This window comes from Palaemon carinicauda, chromosome 7 (genome assembly GCF_036898095.1).
Source record: "Palaemon carinicauda isolate YSFRI2023 chromosome 7, ASM3689809v2, whole genome shotgun sequence".
In the NCBI taxonomy this organism is placed as follows: Eukaryota; Metazoa; Arthropoda; class Malacostraca; order Decapoda; family Palaemonidae; genus Palaemon; species Palaemon carinicauda.
The window spans coordinates 130,896,967-130,916,640 of record NC_090731.1 but is presented as its reverse complement, the minus strand read 5'-3'; the positions used below and the strand labels follow the sequence as shown (position 1 = coordinate 130,916,640).

General features: G+C 39.1%; 1 protein-coding gene across 1 annotated transcript in view; it reads left to right on the top strand.

Moving 5' to 3' along the window:
* LOC137644008 (organic solute transporter subunit alpha-like) overlaps positions 1-19,674 on the top strand; it is a 188,738-nt gene that overhangs the window by 17,477 nt on the left and 151,587 nt on the right. The window contains exon 2 of the mRNA XM_068376877.1: positions 8,958-10,063. Within this exon, the coding sequence (XP_068232978.1) occupies positions 9,928-10,063 (136 nt within the window). The 5' untranslated portion in view covers positions 8,958-9,927. The remainder of the gene's footprint in view (positions 1-8,957; positions 10,064-19,674) is intronic.

Sequence of the window (19,674 nt, the reverse complement as noted above, 5' to 3'; positions counted from 1 at the left end):
CTGGTAATAGTACCACCTTCTAACTGCTTCTCGTCAATTCAAATAAACAGATAAATGTATTTGTAGAACAATACTGAACACAGCTCGGCAAAGAACATGTGGTCACAATTGTAGAAAAAAGGTCCAAAGACTTGTGTGAGAGGTTATTCGTCTACTAGTGATGCTGGGAGAATAAATGAGTTATGTTCTGAGCAAGAGGGGTTGGTTTACAAGCTATGTATAAAAAAAAAGCCTGTGGACACTGCATGGGTAATGTCGTTAGTACTTGTTCACAAAACATGCACATACTGAGGGAAACTTTTGCTTGCAGACCAATACAATACCATTAAACCAATTTGCTCATATTCTAGGTTACTTGTAAACTGAGGTATTACTATACTGTGCGTATCTTTATTATGGCTATATATGTATATATAATTTTGTGTTTTGGATTTTAATGAAAGATTGAAAATAGCAAATCAGACAATGGCTAGGCTAAGTAAATTTTGTAAATCAAATCGCTTTGACTTTACATATAGAAATCAGGCTATTTATCAGTTTAGTGAGATATGAGTCGCGGTATGAGATGAAACAATATCCAATTGATTTTGTAGATTTGAGAACAAAGCCTTCTGAAGAATATTGGGAGTTAAATGGCAGGACAGGATTAGAAATGGGAGATTACTCAAGTGCCTTATGTGGATGACATCATGGTGAGGAGTAGATGGAGATGGTTTGGGCATGCTCTTCACACTCCCCAGGAGAGATTAGTTCACCAAACTTTTAACTGGGCTCCACAAGGAACTAAAAGAGTTGAAAGACACCAGGCTTACATAGGTGAGGTCTACGAAGATTGAAGTAGGAGATGATGAATGGAGAAGTATTGATTTAAATGTGCAAGATAGAGATGACTGGTGTAATCTAACAGAGGCCCTTTGCTTCAATATTCGTAGGAGGAGCTTATATATATATATATATATATATATATATATATATATATATATATATATATATATATATATATATATATAAACATATATTTATATATATATACATATATATATATGTATTTATATATATATATATATATATATATATATATATATATATATATATATATATATATATATATATATATCACTCACTCACTCCACTGGCTGCGGGCCTCCATGGCTCTTTGCCGCCGCTACAAGAAGCTTCCAACGACCACGGTCCTGCGCAAAATCCCACCAATCCCCCGGATCATCCACTCCAAGCTTTGTCATGTCCCTTTTTATATTATCAGACCATTTCATACGGGGTCTTCCTGGAGGTCGTCTGCCCTCTGGTTGTCCTCTAGTAATCTGGCTTATCAGTCTATCCTCATCGGTCCTGGCCACATGTCCTGCCCACCTCAGTCTCTGTGCCATAATTGTGCTTGTTATCAGGGGTACTTCTGTCATTTCTCTCAGTTCATTGTTATGCCTTCTTCTCCATTGCCCCATCTCCACATCAAAGACCGGTCCACATATCCTTCTCAAGATTCCGTTTTCAAACACTTCCAACCTTCGTTCCAGATCCCTTGTCAGCCTCCAGGTTTCACAGCCATACGTTAACACGGGTCTAATAATAGTTGTATAGGTGTTCACCTTTGTTCTCCTTGATAAGATATTGCTGTTGAGAACTTTGGCTAGAGCCCAACCACATCTGGCTGCCGCTGCTATTCTTAATTTGACCTCTTCCTCTACTCTATTTTCAACTGTAACTGTTGAGCCAAGGTATTTGAAACTCTCAACAGCTTCCAACTCCATGTTTCCACACCTGATGTTACCCAGTATCCTCTCTTGCCTTGAAACTTTCAAGATTTTGGTTTTAGACTCATTTATTTCCAGGCCAACTCGATTTGCAACTTCTCTAAAAATTCTTATTTTTCTATCAATTTCTTGGATACTTTCACCACAAAAGTCAATATCATCAGCATAAGCTAATCTATCACACATAGTACCCCCAAGGTGTACTCCATTACCCCGTGGTGTTTGTCTCATGACCCATTCCAGCACTAGGTTAAAAAGAATCGTAGACAGTGCACATCCTTGCTTTAAACCACTATCAACTTCAAAGGGATCTGTTACTTCCCCTCCAATCCGTACTCTGCCTCTCATATTTCTATAACACATTTTTATTAGGCGTATAAGTTTCTCTGGTATTCTGAACTCTCTAAGTATTCTCCATAGCGCCTCTCGTTGGATACTGTCATATGCCTGTTTAAAATCTATAAAGGCATGCCAGGACTCTTTATCATATTCCCAGTACTTCTCCAGGATCTGCCTTACAATAAATATTTGGTCTATGGTTGATCTAGACGCTCTAAACCCTGCTTGGTAATCTCCTAATATGGTCTCACTATGTCTCTTCAGTCTATTATATAATAGTTTAGATACAATCTTATATCCAACAGTTAAGAGACAAATGCCTCTATAATTCCCACATTCAGTTCTATCACCTTTCTTGTGAATTGGCACAAACAGTCCCTCCTCCCACTCCTCAGGCATTTCTTCCCTTCTCCAAATTCCAATCACTATATTTGCCATTGCTTCTTGTAGCTGTCTTCCTCCATATTTCAGTAGTTCTGCACTAATTTCGTCACGGCCAGCAGACTTATTATTCTTTAAGTGTTTTATTATTTCCAGAATTTCCTCTATGGTTGGATCCTCTTCATCTTCTCCTAATAAAATTTCTTCATTCTCCGCAGGTTGTTCAGGTGGTGCTGTTCTATTTAGCAAAGTTCTAAAATGTTCTACCCATCTCTCCTCAATTTCCCCACTCTCTACTAAAAGATCGCCATTTCTACTGCGCACCATTCCTTGTCTGGCCTGGTATCCCTTCCTGATTTTATTTATTCCATGGAACTCGGCCCTCACATTTCCCAGTCTGCTATTGCTCTCAATCTCTTCCAGCTCTCTATTGATCAGCATTCTTTTCTTCCTTCTGTTAGTGCTGCATGCCTTATTTCTTGCCTCTGTATATATCCTTCTCCTCTCTGCATTTCCTCTATTCTCTATCCATTTTAATCTTGTTTCTCTTCTTCTTTGGGCGGCCTCTCTGCATTCCTCATCAAACCATTGTCCTCCCCTTCGTCGTCCCACCCTACCAACAGTTCTCTCTGCTGCTTCCCGCACTATAGGCTTTACTTGGTCCCAACTCACATCATCATCCACCTCCAAAGCTGCAAATCTGTTCTCTACTTCAACCTGATATTGTAATCTTGTTTCCCCTTCCTTCAGTTTCTCAGTAGCTATCTTAGATGTTTGCCCTCCATTCTTTTTCTTTGTTGTTAGTTTTATACGTATTTTTGCTGTCACCATGTAATGATCTGAATCACAATCTGCTCCCCTGTATGCTCTCACATCCATCAGCGCTGATCTAAATTTCCTTTTGACTAAAATGTGATCAATTTGGTTGGTTGTATTTCCATCAGGTGAAAGCCAAGTGCCCTTATGCTTTTCTTTGTGTGGGAACAGAGTGCCCCCTACTACTAAATTGTATGCTGTGGCTAGCGTTGCTAGTCTAATCCCGTTGTCATTACTACTTTCATGCAAGCTATGTGTGCCTATAGTTCCTGCAAAAGCTGCTACTTCTTTACCTACTTTAGCATTCATATCCCCCAATATTATTAGCATATATATATATTATTAGCATATATATATATATATATATATATATATATATATATATATATATATATATATATATATATATATACACACACACACTTGTGGATGTAAACAATCTCCTGATCGAGACAAGAAAAGATTTAGCCAAGCATAATTGGAATGATTGCCAGTTGTTTGATTATTTTTGACAAGGCATCAGTTTTATTATTTTGAAGAGAATTCTTGATGGTTACCATCAAAATGTCAATATCCGAATTACGTAACGATAACTGACATTTCATACACGCAATCCCAGAGCACCGCAAGGTTTACGAGATTTGCTTGTCGCACATATCCTCTAAGAGTCTAAGTATTTAAGAGTCCTATAGCGAAGTCCACGTTACTAATCAATTCCAAGTTATCATAGCAAACACAGAGGTAGTGAGTCTTAAGCTATTTCTTGAAAGCCTTTATATCATCCGAATGTCCTTCTGGTGCCAAGTGAGAGCACGTTATGCAATCTTGGGAAAGCATAATATTTGAAATCTTTAGACTCTAAAGTCTAGAACTCATAAGAAATGTGGATTCTGGCTCCAATAGCTTGAAGCCATTCATAACTAGTTTCGTGTTGACACGATTTGTTGGCGTATATTGATAATTAGTTGAGAGAGGAATCGTCATTCAAGTCAAATGAATATATTTTTTTTAAAGTAGTTACTAATGAATGCCTAGACCTACAGTAGATACAAGGGTTCTTTGTATGTACATGAAAGCTTCATGAATAGTTCTGCGTTCGGAAGAAAAAAACAACTATATTATTGTCTTCGTATTTTATTCAAATGTTATAACTCCATAAACACATGCTAAGTACATTCATTTGTTTAGGATTGTCCTATCCATATATAGTTTTACGCCAAAACGAAAATGACTTTCCTCTTTCTTGGTGGACGCAAACAATTGCTCATCACTTCAGAAAAGAGGTGTCTGTTTTGGTATTGTGTTTAATTTAGTTTATTCATTTTTTATTTTCCTCAATTCCAAAGCTCATAAGAAATCACACCAAGGAGTCCGTGTCTTACGTAAGGTAAGGCAATCTAAAACGAACGAATGGAAACCACAATGAACCATAATTGAAACACTTTGAATCCATAATTCCGACAACATGAGAAATTTCGTCCATTAAGTCAGGTAGGCCTAGGAATCCCCCTGTCAGTCATTCAGCCCATAAAGTATGACACACTGGAAGAATATAACAATTAGACCAACCTTAATACGCTTAAGCGGGATTTACACGGCCGAGCAGCTCGTCGAGCCCGGTTGTCGAACCTACTTGTAGAACGGCTCGAAGAGCTTTCAGACAGTACATCGAGCCTCAGTGTGCCTCGTGCTAAAACAACGTCAACATGTCTCTCGACCAGGACGATTTGATAGCCATTGCTTTAGCAGTGGCACTAAGAAGGAAAAAAAAAAGATCAAAAGAGAGAAATTTTCATATACCAACTTGCTTGTTGCTTTAAAATTAGAGCCTGATGACTGGCGCAATTATTTGCGTATGGATGAAGACACGTACATTGATCTACCGAATCGTGTCAGCCCTTTCATTACTATGAGGAAGGCCATAACTCCACATGAAAGACTGAGTGTCCGCTATTCCTTTGTTTCTGGCTACTTTATTGGAATAGTCTTTTGATTTAACTTTCCATAAAGCTGGATGAGCTCGATATGCATGTATGAAATCAAGTACGACTTCCTTCTCATTCTTACTTTCATTAATGGCAGCAATTATGCATTTCTTTGATGATGTTTCCTCTAGCAGGTTTGAATAATAACTGAGGTTCGATGCTCGACACCCGTTCACACGTTCACACCGCTCGTCAAACAATGTAGCTCCGCCCACAAAAGTCAAGATGAGCCTGACTTTCATCGAGCCGCTCGACGAGCGCGCTCGACAACCAAATAGCCCGTTTACACGCTCGAACATCAATTCAAACACAGGGTTGTCGAGCCAGGCTCGACGAGCTGCTCGCCCGTGTAAACCCCGCTTTAGACTTATAGATGACTTGTATTCTGCGTATTCATTGGTCATTCTTGTTTTCTTTGACGGCTGCTTTTCCGGTCCCATACAGCAGGGGAACCCCACTCTCTACAGGACCTCCACTGTCGTTTTACCTTGTTCGTTCAGAGTATTTAACGTTTCATATCGCGTACTGTTCATTTACTGTTAAATCGTCACTGTTGTATGACTGTGGAAATATGAAAGTCTTCAGTTTCCGTTTGAAAGCCTTAATGTCTTTAATCATTCGAATGTCTGTATAGGTTACTGGTGTATTAGACAGATCCTAATCAACATTTTAATGTCAATCTGCAATCGTGTTTGCGTTTCTGGGTAGCAGACTACGTGTATTTATAAATCGTGGTCATGAACTACAAAACGATGATTTTTAATGCCTACTTTAGGGTCCAGAGCCTTTAAATATGCGGCCCCGAGACTATATAATAAGCTCCCACGAAACATTCGAATGATTGACGACATTGGGGCTTTCAAGAGGAAACTGAAGACTTTCTTATTTCATGAGTCCTTTGACAGTGACGATTTAACAGTAAATGAACAATACGCGATATGAAACGTTAAATACTCTGAACGAACAAGGTAAAACGATAGTGGAGGTCCTGTAGAGAGTGGGGTTCCCCTGCTGTATGGGACTGGAAAAGCAACCATCAAAGTAAGTAAGTAAAGTAAAAGAACATGATTTAGGCAGTATGTATTTATATTTTACGCGTATTTGACGTTTTTAGCATTTCCGCTATGTTTCTTTATATATAAACAAAAATTAAAATAGTTGCTTCATGACCTAACAAATGAGGCACTCAGTATTGTAGCCGATTAATCAATTTGTGCCATTTATTAAGCAACCTGGTGTAATGAATTGGCCTTTTCCCAGTCATGGCACACATGGTTTCTCTTACACTCTAAAAACATCGAAGTCATTCTTACAGGAAGACGCCTCTTAATGTTTAATTTGCATAACGTGCAGTATGTGTGGAGAGGATTCTTGTAATCTTTCCAATACGTCATTCTATTCACACTGGGTTCAATGTTAGATATATACTTCTGCTTCAGTGATATATATTCTTAAATGTATTGGCATTTTTCGAAGACCTTCCAGGAAGACATTGAAGTAAACGGAGTTTACATTATCTGATACTTCATTGTTATTCGAACTATTCTTCAGTTAATGATAAATGTTTTAACCGAGTCTAACACATTCTTGAGATTAAACGCTGATATACGTGAATAAAAAGACAAATCTTCTCTTTAAGTAATGTGAATCCTTGACAACACGATTATTATCTAGATATTCACATGCTACTGCATGCACTTGGAATCGTATTAGTTAATAGGATAAGTTTCTTCCTTAGGAATTTGAACCGCTGACGTAGTAGAGTTCCAAGTATATACAGCAGTATATCTAGTTCTATTTCCTCCCTAAACTATGTTGTTTAGTTGATATAGTGTTGCCTAAGTAAATCACTGCTAGGAATTTAAAATGTCCAAAGATGGCTTTTACCTCAACATTCACATAAATGCGGGTATAATGGATAGGGTTCCCACGTTGGCTGATTCTACATTTTCGGAATGACAAATAATTATCAATTGAACGTTTAAACACATAAGAGTCGATAGAACACTTTAGTCTTTAAAGTTGAAAAGTTAAGCAAGACAAAGTTAAAGAATTTGGACAGGTGTTTAGGAAAAGACCGAAGGAAACTGAAATTTAAATGGTACATAACAGCCGTAATGTGCATGATTATGTTTCAAGTTTATCTGGAGAGAGAGAGAGAGAGAGAGAGAGAGAGAGAGAGAGAGAGAGAGAGAGAGAGAGAGAGAGAGAGAGAGAGTTTGTTGATTAAGCTTGATACAACTTATTTAAAATCTGCTATTGGGCATACAGTATATACACTTCATGTATGTTACGACCATATTGCAGATGAAATAGAGGTTAAAAAGAATTGATAGAAAATAGAAAAACTCTTGATAACTAACCTTTTGGATTTTCGTAGCAAAACAGTAACGACCATGTTTAACATTAGTTGACAAGAATTTATAATTACTGCAGTTTTTTTTTTCTTGAAGGTTTGCTTTTTATCTTCATTTAAAACAAAATTAATTTAGCATTCTTTTTAGATAAATAAATATGTTTCTCATTCTAGGTTCGAAGGAGTTCCAAATCTTACCACTGCAATTAACATTATTTTACACAGCCTAAAAGGCCGAAATGAAATTGGAAAAATAAAAAAATAATTTTTGAAAGTACATTAAATAGAATGTTATAAATGGAACTCATTACTACTATACATCTTTTTACAAATCTTTACAATATGTGTTGTTTTTATTTAAAAACAAAATTATCTAAAAACAATCTTTTTTGAGAGACCATGTTACTTTTTGTATATCTGTTTGAGAATGACAGTTTTAAAACCGCAACACTTATGAACGAAGAGTGAGGTGCTATGTAAATAATAGGCTATAACTATATTGAAATTAAATTTTTTTTTTTTATATAAAAATTAATGAACGAACCTAACCCTACTGTGCTTGTGCTCTGCCAGCGTTACAGGCGACCTTTGATTCCTTCTTATTTTCGGCTTACATAATTATATGAAATGATAACATTAGAGAGATTTATTTTTATAGGTCCTTATAAACATTACAGCCGGCAATAAATAGTTGATAAGAATGATCAAGGCTTTTTATTCTGTATATTATCACTCTGTACTGTAATATAAAAATATGGCTAGGCTAAAGCATTTTGGCTAGATTGTCATTGTAGAAAAAAAATATTCGATAATTGGCTTAAGGTTAGTAGCACACATAGAAAAAATGGTTGTTGATCTCCAGACTTAAGTCTTATACGTGGTTTAGAAATAAATTCCAAGAAATTTTGGCTTTTCCATTTTAGAACGATGATTTGGTTTGCTGAAATAAAATTGCCCTCAACCAGTATTTTCCGTGACTTTAAACACATTTACTATTAACAATTACAAAATCAGTTAGTAATGAAATTGGCTTATTAAGCAAATTTTTGAGTGGGAGTTTGTAATTTATTAACACTCTCTCTCTCTCTCTCTCTCTCTCTCTCTCTCTCTCTCTCTCTCTCTCTCTCTCTCTCTCTCTCTCTCTCTCTCAAAGGAAAACGTTTATTTTATATGCGTAACCACGCATACTCATATTGAATTTACTAGCTAGGAAATGTATTTGTCAATAGTAATAATTTTAAATTCGCGTAAACCAAATTTGATTCGCATATTAATTAAAATGTCATTCATTACACTCTGTCTTTCCAGGATCTTCTAAAATGAAAAGTACTCCTGGAGAAATTGCAGCAACGCCCTTCAGTGAATGTAATTGGAGCAGTCCTAATTTTCTGGTCTTATTCTCTGGTACGACGGGCACGGAGGAGAGTTGAAAGGGAAGGATGACTGAAAGGAGAGGACCGAAGATCTGGTTCCTTTCATCTGCTTCTGTTTTAAGAACAAAATTGATTTGGAATCCCTTAACCTAGGATTTAGCCTGTCAACTGATGGTCTTATCTTTCTTATCGAAAGTTAAAGTATATAAGTAATTGCTGACTTTGACTTGATTTATAGTACAGATTAACTTTGGCATTTATAATGCAGTTAGTTCAGAATTTCATTGTGAAATTTCATTACAAACGAATAGAAGAGCTGTGTTGAAAAAGTTCTTGGAATATCTGCAAGTGCAATATGTTTGTCCACGTCTTCCAGCACTGGGGAGTCATGTGACGTAACAAGGCATTTCCCAGTTGAAGGTGTCGTACCCACGCTGCCAGTAACGATGACGATGTAATTTGACTGAGCTGGAGGAGTAGTCTTTCTCTGTGGAGGTTTTACGAAGAAAGGTCATTTGGCCTCGAGATTTCTCGGCGAAAGGTGTTTACGACAGTGTGGCTGTGTCTTGAGTGATTCATTTTGATCTGTGCGTACATTTTGTTGACCAAGAAATATTAAGTGTTTTCGCTGAATTCAATATATCTATAAATGCCCTTGGTTCGTAATTTTCCAGTGACGTTTATATTTTTATGCAAATTATTAACTAAAAGAGGTACTAAAAAGTACACACTAAAGTGATAAAAAAAGACCCGTGCAATAACTTTACATAACTATAACATACTCGTTGCCAAATTTTGTTTTTATTCGTAGTCAAGAAAATTAAGTGGAAAGTATAATTTCTTGCACTCAGCATACAATCCTATCAATTGAAAAAATACAAGATCTAGGACAGAATACACCAACGATGGACGAATTCGATTCGGTGTTGACTACCAGCGTTTACAATGCGACGGTAATTAGCAATGGAAGCGACCCAGATTTATCCAAGTGCGGTCAAGATATCTTGGATTTCGAACCATCATGCGCCGAATTTCTGGCAGGTAATAATTGTTATTTCTTTATTCGTATCATTTTCATATCCATGATTGTATAATTTTCATGTGAAACTTAGTTTGTTTCAACATTTTCCTTCTACTGTCAATAATAGTCATCTGTAAGCAACAATTTGTGGCCATTGCCTCTTAAGCACTATTACGATGGGGTTAAAACTTTTATAGTAAAAGGAGTTGTGATCAATTGACTCCGTAAAACGTTTTGGAGTAATGTCAAATATATTTACACTTTGAGAATTAGCCTAATAAAATGTTTATATTTGCTGTACAAAACATAAAACGTTCAGAATGTTTTTTTATTTTTTTATTTTTTTTTTTATTTATTTTTTTTTTTTTAGTGTAAAGGCAGTGGGTGCATTACATTCAACGTACCGTAATATATCTACAGGCACGTTGCAAAGCAAATGTATAATTTCTTGGTTTAAGCCATATATCAACAATTTGAAGTTATTTGCGGAGTATAACTATAGAAAGCAGGTAAAATCTAATTGTTATTGAAGTAATTACAAAGTAACTCGTACACATACGTGTATATATATATATATATATATATATATATATATATATATATATATATATATATATATATATATATATATATATTATATACACACACACACACACACACATATATATATATATATATATATATATATATATATATATATATATATATATATATATATATGTATTATATACATACACACACACACACACACACATATATATATATATATATATATATATATATATATATATATATTATATACATATACATATATATATATATATGATTATATATATATATATATATATATATATATATATATATATATATATATATAAACCTATGTATTATGTATGTGTATACTCACATGTATATATATATATATATATATATATATATATATATATATATATATATATATATATATATATATACACACATATCTGTATATATATGTATATATGTGTGTTTTCGTGTGTGTATATATATAGACGCACAGGTATTATGCTATTTGCGAGCAATTTGAAATATTTATTTATTTATTGAGAGAGAGAGAGAGAGAGAGAGAGAGAGAGAGAGAGAGAGAGAGAGAGAGAGAGAGAGAGAGAGAGAGAGAGAGAGAGAGAATCATAATGTAAGAGTCTTGGCAACATTTTACAAAGATATTGTATGTTACAATAACCGTCCATAAGAAATTTTCATTTGCCGGGCCGAGTGTCTGTGAGAAGCTGTAGTGTGAATTACAATCTTGCCTTAGACTTGGTGCAATGCGTACTGTAGGTTATTGACTGCGGAGGCTATGCAAATAGGTTTACAATTACGAGAAAATCTCCTTTGCTTTGCTTTGCTTGTTAAGAGACACGAAGATTAGTGTTGTCTAGGGAAATCCGATTGGCTTGGCATTTTTTTTTTTTTCAAATTCGAAAATCTGTGCAGTTTTTTTTTATTTCTGGGTGATTTCAATGGTGATTAAAATAATCGAAGTAAATCAGGAACATACTTTAAGCTATTTGTTCGAAATTACTTAAGGCTAAACTATGAATACATAATGTGATCAGTGTCATAGATCCCAGTCAAAGCAAAGTAAAGAAACAGTGTCTTTCATTGATAAATCAATCTGAAATTCTGGAGAACATCTATTTATTTTAAAAGTTTTGCCACATCAACGTTTACCCTCATATTTTATCAAGTGTTTTGGTGATTAAGTAAGTGATTTTAAAGGAAATCTTAGAGGCCTTTTGCAGGTCACATATCTGTCTACTGAAATAGATATTTATTTCACAGCACCTATCATTGAAATAGTTTACATCGATGTGGCATCTAAGCGTAAAGTAGTGGAACATTTCATTTTAAGGTAGTGAATCAAATTTGAGCCGGAAAAGTATAAAAATATATTCTATTAACTTTATTAACCTTAAAGTCCGATTTGAATTTTAAAATCTGCTGACAATGAAAATCAATTATCTTGCAAGCTTTGATTACAATAACGTTATTTTCCCATAATTTCCTCATTTCAAATAATTTAGCAATATAAACATTCGACATCTATAGTATAAACTGACAGCAGCAAACCACTTGCAAACACCCAAAGTATTTATCTTTCTTGTATATTTATCAGAAAAACTCCACACGGCAAAAAGAAAAATTGTTCGATTGCGGTCACACTCAAAGTCCAAAAAAAAAAACAAAAAAACGTTTGCTGTATACATTAGGGACCCCAAGTCGTGGTGAACGTTTCGCCTGCGCCAGGATTTGGTTTTGTCTTTAGATTTTTTTGTCATTGTCAAAGTTGTTTGGTGCATTAAAAGTTTTAACCCCGTTTTATCATTGCTGCCACAACGAACACAATAGGCTAGATTGGTTGACTCAATATGTATACATATATATATATATATATATATATATATATATATATATATATATATATATATATATATATATATATATATATATATATATATATATATATATATATATATATATACTGTATATATACATACATACATATATATATGTATATATATATTTATATATATATTTATATATTTATATATATATATATATATATATATATATATATATATATATATATATATATATCTATATATATATATATATATATATATATATATATATATATATATATATAACGGATTTTGAGCGAGATGGCCATGTCGTCCTGATGGAAGTTCCTATAGGGTAGCTTCCTAGGGTATATTACAACTACGGCGATATTCCCAGAGAATTTACCTTAAGGTACCAGAATTCTAACTCCTGGAGCGAGTATCCCTCGTGAAAGGGATATCGCGACATATCAGACGACGTATTCTAGACACGTCACATGGCAATCTACATCCTGGACAGAGATTTCGTCTCGTAGGAGGTGATTGACGAGATACGAATTCGGGAAAGAAAAAGGGGAGCCGCTCCCAAGGCTTCCCTATCCCCCGATTCGTATGCGTGCTCTGGCGCCAATCCTGGCGCCATCTGTATTCCTTGTAGCGTACACGAGGTGCTACAGATACTGTATGTAGGGAGGGGTCCTACAGCCCTTTCTTAGAAAGGCAATGGCGGGTCCATCAGGACGACATGGCCATCTCACCCAAAAATAGATTTTTCGCTTCGCTCAAAATCCGTTTTTTGGGCTCAAGCCATGTCGTCCTGATGGAAGTGTGCCAGAGCATTACTGTATCTGTGGATTCTCAGAACGTGCCGTACTCCCCGGAGGTAATTTTTTTTTTTTTTTTTTTTTTTTTTTTTTTTTTTTTTTCCGGTCGACTAGACCTAGAGACCTAAGATGTTACCGTTATACATCTTTTCAACTAACTATAAACTATGTTAAAGCTTCCTGCCCCCTACAGGGAAGAGTCCTACTAGACTCTGGAAAAGTCTCGAAGAGTACATATATCTATGTATGAATACCAGGCAAGCTAATATAGTGGTCTCGCCCTATATTAAGTAAAGCATAGTTTGTAAAGGACCACTGCGTCAATATGAAATATCGACCAGTTTTCCGCACAATACTTGTATTGGACAAAGGTTTTATATCCGCATAGGAGGAAAACCAATGCAACATAGCTTGCATAAAGGAACGATTCTATTAGAATTATCCCAGATAAGGTACATAGAATGAATGCTCAATTATACCAATAAATTGACACAGGTGAAGGAGACGCAAGGTTCTCAAGAACCAGATTATTGACAGGCAATAAATAGACAGGTTAACCACAATTATATATATATATATATATATATATATATATATATATATATATATATATATATATATATATATATATATATATAAGAAGAGGTTAACCCAAAACTATAAGCATAAGTATGATAGTAAACAGAGCTTGTTTGTCTGAAAGAAAAAACATTAGATGCCACTTTTAAGATACCGAGGTATCAAAGTCATAAAAGCCTGTATTACAAATCAATGACATTAGCGTTAGAAACGCTCGGCACACATGTCTGCACTTATGCTAGGTTCACCTTCGGAAATGGAACAGTCTGGATGGGCAACACAGTGCCCTCACTTAGTTTGTAGTACAGTATGTAACTACACACTCACCCTGGAATTAATCATCCCAATTAAGACCACTGTTCCTCGCAGAGTTAAACAGTAGGGTTAACACCGCGACCCTCTGCTACCACAGATCTCTTTTAGTTCCTCTACTTGCTTCGCATAATGGCGAAAGAACACTCTGGAAGACTTCCAGCCAGTGTATGAACGGAGATGTTCAAAATCCATACAATTAAAGAAATTTAAGAATGAGGCAACTTTCCTCGGATCGTGACCTGCGGGTGTATTGTCAGGATCCGCTCTGCGAATAAAATATGTGATTTTCGCTCTGAGTTGATTCAGAGATAAATTTGAGCCTGATGTTTCTCCCCTGAATAGTTGACCACCCTTGAAGTCTGAAGTTCTATGAAGATAGACCTTTAGGCATTCTACTGGACATAGAGATGCATCTTCTTTCAGAGGCCAGATTCTCCAGGGACCCCACCTGTTGGTGGGTAACTCATTCTTGGCGAGAAACGTAGGATCCGGAAACAGGTTCAGTTCTTCCCCATCCAGGAACTGAACACGACCTGCCTCTCTCGAGAGGCTACAATCTCACTAACCCTGGCCCCGGACGCGAGTGCAAAATAGGAAAATAACTTTTTGTGTCAAATCCTTTAACGCACACTCTTCATTGCTCAACAGAGAAGCGAAATGAAGACTTGTCTAAAGACCATGAAATGGGCTTTGGAGGTGCTGAAGGTCTGAGCCTAGCACAGGCTTTCGGGACTTTATTAAAGATCTCGTTACCTAGGTCGACCTGGAAGGCATATAGAATGGGTCTTGTCAAAGCAGACTTACATGCTGAAATCGTGTTCGCTGCCAACCCTTGACCATGGAGGTGGGGAAAAAAGATAAGCAGAAGTCTGTCAAGATCTCCTGCGGAATCTTCGCCTTGACAAAAGGCCACCCATTTTCTCCAAGATGACTCATATTGCCTTCTAGTAGATTTGCACTTATATTCCTCAAGGAAGTCTATACTGGGTTTCGAAATCCCGAAACGCTTTCTCACCGCTAGGGAGAGAAAATCATGAGCTGCAGGGTCCGGGTTTTCTGTAATGAAGCGCAGACAGTTGACTTCTGGGCTCGCTGGGTCAGAACTGGATCTGGTAGTGGTACAAACTTCAGCTACAGTTCCAATGCCAGGAGGAACCACACGCTGTTCGGCCACTTGTGGGCCACTATTGCCGCTACCCTATGAAGGATCTCAGTTTGTTGAGGCCCCTCAACAGAAGGTTGTGAGGAGGGAACAGATAAATCTTGGACCATCTGTTCCAGTCGAGGGACATCGCGTCCACTGCTTCCGCTAAGGGGTCCTCGTACGGGGCACGTACAGGGGCAACTTCTTGTTGTCTTTCATCGCAAAGAGGTCTATCTGCAGTTCTGGGACTGATTCAGAATGAAGGAGAATGATCCTGCGTCTAAGGACCATTCCGACTCTATCGGTGTGAACCTGGATAGAGCGTCCGCTGTCACATTGCGGACTCCTTGAAGGTGAACTGCCGACAGGTACCACTTCTTCTTTCCCGCCAATCAGAAGACGGCCAACATCACCTGGTTGAGAGGTGGTGACCTCGATCCTTGTCGATTCAAGTATCTCACAACTACCTCGCTGTCAATCACCACCTTATGTGGATCGAATGACGCAGGGAGACTTTCTTTAAGGTAAGGAGCACTGCCCTAGCTTCTAGAAAGTTTTATGTGAAAGGTCTTGAATAGCCTGGACCAAGTCCCCTGGACTTTTTTTCCGATGAGAGTGACCTCCCCATCCCTCCTTCGAGGCGTCTGAGTGAATCGTCACCGACGGGGGAGGTGGCTGAAAAAGAACCTGTCTTCTTTAGATGTCTGGCTTGGGACCAAGGCCTGAGAAGAGTACTTAGCCGAAGCGGCTGATCTTCTCAGATCTCTTCACGCGTTTGATGCATAACTTCTCCAAACTCCGATTGCATCCTTTAGCTGTGCTCTTAGCACTGGGTCTGTCACCGAAGCAAACTGGAGAGAGCGCAGTACTCTCTCCTGCTCGTGTCTTGATATCCTTTCGGAATCTTGAAGTCTCTTGACAGAACCCGCTATCTCCTTCCTTTTCTTCGCCGAGGTGGAGAAACGGTGTGACAAAAGGTCCCAGTGGATTCTCAGCCACTGGAACTTTTGAGATGGAGAAAGTCGAGACTTTTTCTGTTGATCTTGAAGCCTAGGTACTCTAGGAACTGGATCACTTGACTGGAAGCTTGCAAGCATTCTGTCTCGGATGCTGCCCACACCAACCAGTCGTCCAGGTAGGCTACTACCTGAATTCCCTTTAGGCGAAATTGTTTGAGAGCTACGCTCGCAAGCTTCGTAAAAATCCTTGGGGCTATGTTTAGCCCGAATGGCATGGCTCCGAAGGCGTATAGTCTTCGTTGTAGCCTGAACCCTAGGTAGGGGGAGAGTCGATGGCTAATTGGAATGTGCCAGTAGGCGTCTGACAAGTCTATAGAGACGGAATATGCCCTCCTGGGCAGTAAGGTCCTTATGTGTTGCAGTGTTAGCATTTTGAATTTGCAATTCACTATGAACTTGTTAAGTGGTGACAAGTCCAGAATGACTCTGAGCTTTTCCGAGTCTTTCTTGGGAACACAAAACAGCCTCCCTTAGAAATTGATGGGCTTCACCCTTTTTCTCCAACAGTTCTTGAACGTACTCCTCCATAACGGGGGTGGAGTGTTGGAAAAGCCGAAGGCACGGGGGTGGAGTGCTGTACCAGCTCCCGCCCAGTCCATTCTTGAGTAGGCTGTGGGCCCAGGGATCGAAGGTCCACCGATCCCGAAATTTCAGAAGTCTCCCTCCTACCGGTATCACCTCGCTTGGACTGCCGTCCTGAGGTCTTGCCTTCCTGACCATGACCACCCCTGAATCCCCTTCCCCTTGAGGGGCGTCTAGACGAGCCTCTGGCTGCTCCTCTAGGCTTTGCTCGAAAGGAAGTAGACTGCCCTTCGAACGCTGGGGTGAATGCCGTGGACTGTGTCGACACGGCCTGGGGTACCCACTGAAAGGTGGTCGGGGTTTGTGCCACGATCTGGGGCACTGGGGGCAATGGCAATTGCAGTTGCTGTTGCTGTCTAAGAGGCTTGGCTGGCCGAGACGGTAGCCTAGTCCTCATAGTCTTCTTCTTTGGTTGAGAACCCTCATCCGGGGAAGACTTTCTTTTGATAGCCAGGCCCCACTTCTGGAGAAGGTTTCTATTCTCCAAGGCGGCTTTATCAACAGCTTCTTTGACCAAGTCGGTAGGGAAAAAGGTCTTTTCCCCAAATGTTGGAGGAGATTAGTTTCTTTAGCTCGTGCCTCACCGTAGCCGAGGTAAACACGAACTCCCTACAAGCTCTCCTTGCCTTGACGAAGCCATAAAGGTCCTTCGTCACTGTGGCCAGATGAGGCTTGGCCACTACCATGAACATTTCATGGACCTTGGGGTCACTTGCCATCGTCTCGAGAGTAGTCTGAAGAGACATTGAGGCAGTCAGTCTTTCTTTTGTATCGAACTCACTTCGCAAAAGAAAGTCAGACAGCTTAGGGGGGTCCTTGCCGAACTGACGTCCGGCAATATCAGCCTCCAACTTTCCCACTGAGAACGTAAGATGGACGTTCTTCCAGTCTTTGTAGTCCATAGGCAGGGCCAGCGACAAGGGTTTACACTCCTCTAGGGAGGGGCAAGACTTGCCGGCCTCGATTGCTTTTAGTACAGCCAGAAACCTTTTCTGTAAAAAGGGGAAGGCTCTAGTAGGCGAGGACACAAAGGAAGGGAGCTTCCTATTCAATGCAGCTACCTTTGAGTTAGAGAAGCCCCTCTCTTTCATCGAGGATGAAAGTAGAGCTTGAGCCTTAGCATGGTCCATCACTATGACATCCTTCGGCTCTGTCTCCTCCTTTGAAGCTGGTTCCTTCCTCAGCCGGACATAACAGTCCGGATATGATGCCTTGCTGGGCCAGAATTCCACCCTCCAGGGGAACTGAGCCCAGCTTATCCGAGATGACGATCTTTCCAGTTGTCATCGGCATGTGCTCAGCATACCTCCATGGGTTAGCATCTGAGCACAAGGGAAGGTCTTTCACATTGAGCTTTTTCTGGGGCCCATGTGATTCTGCAAGGCACTGCATTCGCAGTTCCATTGCAGCCGCCTTCTCCTGATTCTCCTTCTGCATTTGTTGGATCATTCCAACAATAGAAGAGAGGGCCTGTCCCAGCTCTACTGGGAGACCGGCCGATGTAGCGGGGCTTGAACTTCATCCTGGGCTTCTGCCAGGAGGTCTTCCTCCTGACACCCGTCCACATCAGACATCCTGTCATCTAGCTGGATGTCTTGCATCGCGACCGCGACTTCAGCATCCACCTGGATCTGAACTTAGGGGATCTCCTCTTGAGGCTGGGGAATCACTGCATCAGCTGATGCCTTAGGGAAAGGATACGCCCTCATCTTCTCACTTGGAAGATAAGGGCCAGAAGTGTTCTTTTGGAAGCCCCTTACCCAGGTACGAAGCTTCTTCCTAGCTATTTAATTGTCTCATTAATCAGGTTAGTGCACACAGTACATACCTGAGGGTCCCAATACCGGAGATCATCCTTGGAGACAGCGTATGCTGCGTGTCTCCTACAAAACTCATGTCCGCAGAGGTTCTTGCTGCTGACATTGCAGAAAGCACTTCCCCACTTCGGAGTGTCTTTCTGTAAAGAGAAGAAATTTCCATGAGTATCAAGTGAACTATGTATCACTGGATATGCATAGTATAGCATAACAATTCAGAAAGGAAAGACACACACTTGTGTTTCCCTCACAACCCATTGTTGCAGCTTTCCAGATAATAAAATCAAAAATAGTTTATCTCTTCTAGAGTAACCAATGCAAGGTTTCCAGAGGAAACAGGTGGAGCTCACACCTAAGCAATGATTTTAAAATCCTGGATAATAGACAGGGAAGAACTCAGCTTCCTATCTGAGGGCAACAGCAAAGGGGTGTGCAAGAAAACACAATAGTGTTAGAAGATACAGTGCTGTACCAAAACCCTTACTATAGTTTTCTTCTTACTATTATATGCTATACAGAAGAATACTAGTACAGTATAGGGGGATGTGTGCCGGCCTGCCTTTGCCGGCCGGCACACACCACAACTAGCTTTAAAGTATACTACTTAACAGCTATAGGGCGGCAGCCCTCTGGTTCAAATGCCTGTGCCGGTCGGCAGCAACTGCCGGCCGGTATCAGCCAGTGTTGGCTGGCAATGGCTGCCGGCCAGCAACTACACAAGGTAGTACCCAGCTGCCGGCCACACTCTTGGTGACCGGCAGACAAGGGCTGACATAAGCCGGCCGGCAGCAAAAGAACCAGAAGACTACACCTGCCCGGCTGCCGGCCTCATAGGCCGGCAGCCGGGACAAGTACAGCACTTAGAAGAAAAATAGAATGGATGCCGGGATATACACAACCTCCAAGCCCGGCAACCGAAAGAGTGCATATAAGGAAGGGGAGAAACTAATTCAGGCTTCCTTGACCA